This window comes from Littorina saxatilis, linkage group LG3, assembly GCF_037325665.1.
Source record: "Littorina saxatilis isolate snail1 linkage group LG3, US_GU_Lsax_2.0, whole genome shotgun sequence".
In the NCBI taxonomy this organism is placed as follows: Eukaryota; Metazoa; Mollusca; class Gastropoda; order Littorinimorpha; family Littorinidae; genus Littorina; species Littorina saxatilis.
Genome location: NC_090247.1, coordinates 35,655,276 through 35,662,775, shown reverse-complemented (window position 1 = coordinate 35,662,775; position 7,500 = coordinate 35,655,276). Strand labels below are relative to the sequence as shown.

General features: G+C 40.3%; 1 protein-coding gene across 3 annotated transcripts in view; it reads right to left on the bottom strand.

Annotated features, from left to right (window-relative positions):
- LOC138962255 (spondin-1-like) overlaps positions 1–7,500 on the bottom strand; it is a 196,869-nt gene that overhangs the window by 53,478 nt on the left and 135,891 nt on the right. For 2 of the 3 annotated variants that reach the window (XM_070333996.1, XM_070333995.1), the window contains exons 4-5: positions 2,659–2,732; positions 1,326–1,403 (exon numbers count right to left, since the gene is read on the bottom strand). In XM_070333996.1, the coding sequence (XP_070190097.1) occupies positions 1,326–1,403; positions 2,659–2,732 (152 nt within the window). The remainder of the gene's footprint in view (positions 1–1,325; positions 1,404–2,658; positions 2,733–7,500) is intronic. The other variant, XM_070333997.1, reaches the window with a different exon arrangement.

Genomic DNA, 7,500 nt, shown 5'->3' with positions numbered 1-7,500 from the left:
ACAGTTCTAAAGACAGTTCTAAAACTCAGAAACATCTATAGCTTATACAAAGGTCACACGTGTTAAATCATTTCAAGCAAGCACAATGCATGCGTTTTTAACTGGTATGTTGTATATGAAACAAAAGCTGAAATGTTAACATTCGAATTATTTTTTATGCTGGGATATTTTCTTGTTGCTATGTATATCCATTGTTAACATATTAGCTCAAGACGGGACGCAACATTCTATACTACTGGATGATGAAAAGACAACACGTAACAATGCATTGCAAACGAATGCTAATAATATTGCATGCGAAATAAGAAATTGGACACGAATGTTTACACAAATCACAGCATCTGAACAATAAAACATCAAATGCACAAATATGAGTATCATCTATTATAAGCCGGTCGAGTTACGACATCGCATGCAGGTTGCTTTCAAGAAACTGAAAGTGTTAAAAATGAAGATACAAAACAAAAAGGCGAAGCGTCAAAGATAAAATAACCATCGTACAAGATCAAATGAGGATGAAAATGACTTCTTTGTTCAATGATTTTAGTTATATGAAGTCTTATATCGCGCGCGTATCTTCAGACTCGGACTCAAGGCGCAGGGATCTATTTATGCCGTGTGAGATGGAATTTTTTACACAATACATCACGCATTCACATCGACCAGCAGATCGCAGCCATTTCGGCGCATATTCTACTTTTCACGGCCTATTATTCCAAGTCACACGGGTATTTTGGTGGACATTTTTTTTTATCTATGCCTATACAATTTTGCCAGGAAAGACCCTTTTGTCAATCGTGGGATCTTTAACGTGCACACCCCAATGTAGTGTACACGAAGGGACCTCGGTTTTTCGTCTCATCCGAAAGACTAGCACTTGAACCCACCACCTAGGTTAGGAAAGGGGGGAGAAAATTGCTAACGCCCTGACCCAGGGTCGAACTCGCAACCTCTCGCTTCCGAGCGCAAGTGCGTTACCACTCGGCCACCCAGTCCTTAGTTGTCTTGTTGCCCATCCGCCATGCCACTGGTTCCGCGTAACTCTAACCAACGGTTTATGTATTTAGAGTGTCTACTTTTCTGATTCATTTGATCTTGTTACTGCCACACTGGCCTCACTTGGTTAATAATCGGAGAATATAATGACGTTCTTGTTACACACTAAACTCAACTACTGCAACGTATATTGAGGTCCACATGGAAAGGAATGTGTTAAACGCATTTTAAACGAAGGCGGAGTGGATATACAAATAATGAATTGGTCGTGTTAATGACAACATTAATCATGCACGGTCGGTCTAAGCGAGGCTGGGAAGTCGACTGACCGTTGCTGGCAGGTGCTGGAAGGTCTTCAAAGGTCGAATTTACTGGAGAGGTCAAATTTTCTTTGGGTTCAAGGTCGACTGGAAGAAAAGGTAATGCAAGACAAAAATACATCAAAACAAAGGAAACCTGTTTTCCCCATCATTTTTCATGAAAGACATGCATCAAAAGCAAAAACTGTGGCACTAGTAAATTGGATATTGCACCAAAAAATCTGCTCACTTGGACAAACACCTTGGGTGTCGTTTCGATGCGGTCAAAAGATAAGTTCCTTTAGGCGTGAGCATCGTCAAAACTACCGCCAATCTGTCCCGGATTATACATGGGATAAGAGCTTCTTTCCGCTTGGCCACCTACCAACATTCAACAGCCTGGTTGTATCCTGTGCAGAGCGATCATTTTTGGTTGAATCAATTTTGTGGATGGACACAGGTGTCAAGTACGAAATGAATTCAGCACAAAACTCCCACTGTCCACAGACAGCAGCCAGATTGTTGATTTGTTTTATGTGTCCAAAGGAAGTTTGCTCTTATCTCACGAAAACGCCTGGACCTGTGGTGGTTTACGAGACGGTTTAGATGGGAAGAAATGTATCTTACAGAAGCTAGTTGCGGGGGTCCTTCATTTTTCACTGGCCTGTCCATATGTAGCGCTAACCGCTGTCCACCTGTTTGATGGAGCACGTGTCATTCGCCAACAAGGACACGGATCACACGGCGTTTTTTACGAACATGGTGCACATCGAACTGACGTTGAATGGGCGTGTGCTTTTATACCCACGAGACTAGCACCCAGTAACCCTTAGCAACAATGCTCGTCGCGACAGACTTCGTCAGCGTCTGGTCTGTGTACAGTTAAAAGTAGTTTTTTTCCCATGGGAGAAAACAATCTGTCTGTACATACTGAATGAAGAGGTATCTGGTTACTTGATTTTCTCATCGTATTTTGCTTTCCGCAATGGTCAATGGTTGAGAGAAGGTGAATCTTTACCTTCAGAATGGAAATAGTAATGTACGTGTACTATCCCATTTGCAAAAGTGTTGTTACATCAGCCAGTGCTTTTGTTCAACTGGCATTGGTGTTAATGAGAAGCAGTCAAAGTGACGCTGGCGCACGCCTGAAATTAGCCTGAACACGTGCCGGTTTCATAGCTTTTTCATCCAGGTTGTAGTTTGTGAAGAACATCCTGGTTTTTCCTTGCGCAAAATGCAGCAACAACTGCTCTGTAGCAAAAACTGGCCTGCTACTAACGCAAAGAAGATTGTTGAGCTGTAAACTATTTTCTTTCTCTTTGTAGGAGATGGAACAAATATAGAAGAAAGGTTGTGAACTTACATTCTGCGCAGATGACCTTGGTGAGGCCTCCTTCGTCTTTGTACCACAGGTCGGACTGCTCTATCACTGTTGCCCTGCACACACACAATTCAACAATCCATACAAGAAATGTCAGTCGATGTCAGAATAATTTTAAACGAGATCGTAAATTATGGTTTACCTATGTTTATCCCCATTAGATTTATAGCGTAGTCGTCGTCGATGTCGTCGTCTTTATCATCATCATCATCACCATCATCATGAAAATCATAAACTTCTGCACTGCAAAGGTATAGCTTCTTTCAATTTCTGAAGCTTTTACCTTTCAAGCATCATCATCATCATCATCATCATCATCATCATCATCATCATCATCATCATCATCATTATCATCATCATCATCATCATCATGAAAATCATCTACTTCTGCACTGCAAAGGTATTGCTTCTTTCAATTTCTGAAGCTTTTACCTTACAAGCTGGGCAAAATTAAACGTAACGGATTTGTCGAAGTGTATGCATGATAAACAGAGAGTATTTTTTTGAAGACTATCATAAAAGCAGGTCCAGTATTTGTTATAAAGAATGTTGAAGACATGAAGGTTCAAATGAAAAAGCAAGCATTTCAAGTCTTCAGTGACTCTTCAGTGACCCAAACAAACAGCCAGAAATGTTTTTTTGACAAGATTGTTTTGTACCATAATTGTTTTATCGGCTAAATTAAACCTTCTTTTCGACCACAGTTTGTCAACTAGCAGCTTCGTTGGCCAACAGCTTTCGCGACCAACGTTATGTCGACGTTTTGAAGCAGTTCGAGACTTTTACCATCTGTTGACTAACCTCTCTCTCAACTCTTTCTTCAAACCGAAGAACAATCAGACCCAATATTCACAGGAATGTTTTGATCTGGCAAACTTAACAAAGGCTTAGCACCTTTCTGAAAGTATCCGCCAAACTTGACAAAAGGTTTAGCACCTTTGTTTAGCACTAAGCTGTTTGTATTCCTTGTTTGCTTTCCTCTCTTTAATCACCAGCGAAACAAGGACTCTTAACGGGTTGCAAAACAGAGGTGTGTGGTGCAACTCAAGCAGGTGTGAAGTGAACAAAAACAGTTGTCTGAAAAGAATAGGTTGTTATGCGACGGGTGCTAGGTTTAAGCACACGCCCTTGTCTCCTTTTGCGGCGGTGTTATATAATGAAGAAAAGGCAGCCTTGGCACGTGTCTTAACACTTTTTAAACTCTTAAAGGATGCGTTTGTGACGCATAATTACAAAAAAAGTAAATGAAACAAGTTGTTTCTCTTAATGACCTTTTCTTGCCGGCAAAAAAAAGTCTTTTCATGAGACAAACATGTTCTCCCGGAGCTTTCCCGTGTAAGCAGACAAGTGGACCACCACTGATCCACCAAAGCTTTTTCATCGAATAAGAGCATCTTTCCACTTGTTCACATGTCAAACATCTTATCTCCAGAAAAGCTTGGACGGATCTGGCCAAGCTTTTTTCATAAGATAAGAGCATTTTTCCCCTTGTTCACATAACAAACATCTCCTGCATGTCTTCTTTCATATCTGTGCAAGGTTGCTATTGTTTTTTGTTTTTGTTTTTTGTTTGTTGCTGAACTACCTTGGTTACTGCCACCATCTTGATGAGCAAAATCAATTCAACAGAACATTTACCACTCTGCACTGGAAGCTAGCAGCCAGGATATAAGTAGATTTTGTTTGTATGTGTCCAAGTGTACGAATGCTGTTATCCCACGTAAAAGCCTGGTCAGATATGTAGTGGTTTACACGATCCTTTCAAACGAGAGAGAAGGTATCTGTAATGTGTGATTCAGTCAATACACACCATCGTGGGATGCTGTAAGTACCTCGTTCCAGCTGGGGAGAAGCTCCATAAGAATGCTTGTTTACGAGTGTTGTTGTTTTGTTTGCAGGGGTGGGACTCTGTCAGGATCAAAAGAAGAGGAAATCTCCCTCTGAGGGCGTACTGGGGCATGGTACCCGAGAAGAATGTGAAAATCTACATTAGAATGTATGCTATCTGGTGCACTATGACAAAACATTCGTGTATAAGCTCTTCCTGCTTGCACCGTAGTTCATCAATCAAAGGGTACTTCTTATCAAAGAACAAGTGACCACAAGTCGCGTAAGGCGAAATTACTACATTTAGTCAAGCTGTGGAACTCACAGAATGAAACTGAACATTACGTTATTAATAGATTTGGTTTATTGAGACAAATTTTTCAGCCGTTACCGCCTTATGTTGTACTGTCATGCAGGAACACCACTATAAGCTTCTAGCTTGTTGCTGTTTCTGTGAACTTTGTATACATGTCATGATTGTAACCTTTGTTAAAATAAACTTATGTTTAAACCAAACTGAACGCACTGCATTTTTTCACAATGACCGTAGTCCGCCGCTTGTGCATAACAGAGTGAAACTGACGAGCCTGCTCTACACACACACACGCACACACACACACACACACATACACCACGACCCTCGTCTCGATTCCCCCTCTATGTTAAAACATTTAGTCAAAACTTGACTAAATGTAAACAAGTCGCGTAAGGCGAAATTACTACATTTAGTCAAGCTGTGGAACTCACAGAATGAAACTGAACGTAGTCCGCCGCTAGTGCAAAAGGCAGTGAAAGTGACGAGCCTGTTTGGCGCGGTAGCGATTGCGCTGTGCTTCATAGCACGCTTTACTGTACCTCTCTTCGTTTTAACTTTCTGAGCGTGTTTTTAATCCAAACATATCATATCTATATGTTTTTGGAATCAGGAACCGACAAGGAATAAGATGAAATAGTTTTTAAAACGATTTCGGAAATTTAATTGTGATCATAATTTTTATATTTTTAATTTTCAGAGCTTGTTTTTAATCCAAATATAACATATGTATATGTTTTTGGAATCAGAAAATGACGAAGAATAAGATGAAATTGTTTTTGGATCGTTTAATAAAAAAATAATTTTAATTACAAGTTTCCGATTTTTAATGACCAAACTCACTCATTAGTTTTTAAGCCACCAAGCTGAAATGCAATACCAAACCCCGGGCTTCGTCGAAGATTGCTTTGCCAAAATTTCAATCAATTTGATTGAAAAATGAGGGTGTGACAATGCCGCCTCAACTTTTACAAAAAGCCGGATATGACGTCATCAAAGGTATTTATCGAAAAAATGAAAAAAACGTCCGGGGATATCATACCCAGGAACTCTCATGTCAAATTTCATAAAGATCGGCCCAGTAGTTTAGTCTGAATCGCTCTACACACACACACAGACAGACAGACACACACACACACACACATACACCACGACCCTCGTCTCGATTCCCCCCTCCATGTTAAAACATTTAGTCAAAACTTGACTAAATGTAAAAAGAAGAAAAAAAGACCCGCATAGAATACAAGCTTATCACGCGGATTTAGGGTTTTAAATCCGCGGGATTTTGCAGATCCGCTGAAAAGACCCACCCCTGGGTTGAAACTTTCAACTCGAGGAGACCTTCCCTTTGCTTTATGAAAAAAGACAACTTCCGCAAGCCGAAGATTTTGTTTGATGAGCTTGATTCCCGCTCTTTCATCTGCAAAAGGTGTTGGGAGAACAGCCAGCACCGGGGTGACATAACGGGTGGCCGGGTATGCGGGGTATTTAAAAAGTTCTGAACACAGGTCACGCACACCAGACAAGGTGATCTTTGCACAAGGGAGCTCACATCACGGTGCTAAGACAACCAGCAGGAGTTGCGGCCCTTTCAGCAAGGGACAGAACTCTAGAGACGGAGAGTAATCTTTCTTCTTCGCTTGAGGTCTCCTTCGCATGCAGGGGATCTGGGTTTAGTACACCAAAGGAGAGGGGAAAAAAGACCCTCCTTTTCCAGTTTGAGGGGATGTTCTCAGCTACTCCCATCTCATTCAAGAGAACTTAACGATCTAGAGCAGGCGGAATCCCTTGTCAAATGGAAGGAGAAGAGGAGGAGGTAGAAAGAGGATTAGAAAGAGAGAAGGAGCGTAATACTAAAAGCAGGATAAGATAGGAGGGGTAGGAGGAGTGAATACTGAAGTAGATTGAGAAGAAACGGATTGACCAAATGAGAGAGAAACAAGTCGCGTAAGGCGAAAATACAATATTTAGTCAAGTAGCTGTCGAACTCACAGAATGAAACTGAACGCAATGCCATTTTTCAGCAAGACCGTATACTCGTAGCATCGTCAGTCCACCGCTCATGGCAAAGGCAGTGAAATTGACAAGAAGAGCGGGGTAGTAGTTGCACTAAGAAGGATAGCACGCTTTTCTGTACCTCTCTTTGTTTTAACTTTCTGAGCGTGTTTTTAATCCAAACATATCATATCTATATGTTTTTGGAATCAGGAAGCGACAAGGAATAAGATGAAAGTGTTTTTAAATTGATTTGGACAATTTAATTTTGATAATAATTTTTATATATTTAATTTTCAGAGCTTGTTTTTAATCCGAATATAACATATTTATATGTTTTTGGAATCAGCAAATGATGGAGAATAAGATAAACGTAAATTTGGATCGTTTTATAAATTTTTAATTATTTTTACAATTTTTAGATTTTTAATGACCAAAGTCATTAATTAATTTTTAAGCCACCAAGCTGAAATGCAATACCGAAGTCCGGGCTTCGTCGAAGATTACTTGACCAAAATTTCAACCAATTTGGTTGAAAAATGAGGGCGTGACAGTGCCGCCTCAACTTTCACGAAAAGCCGGATATGACGTCATCAAAGACATTTATCAAAAAAAGGAAAAAAACGTTCGGGGATTTCATACCCAGGAACTCTCATGTCAAATTTCATAAAGATCGGTCCAGTAGTTTA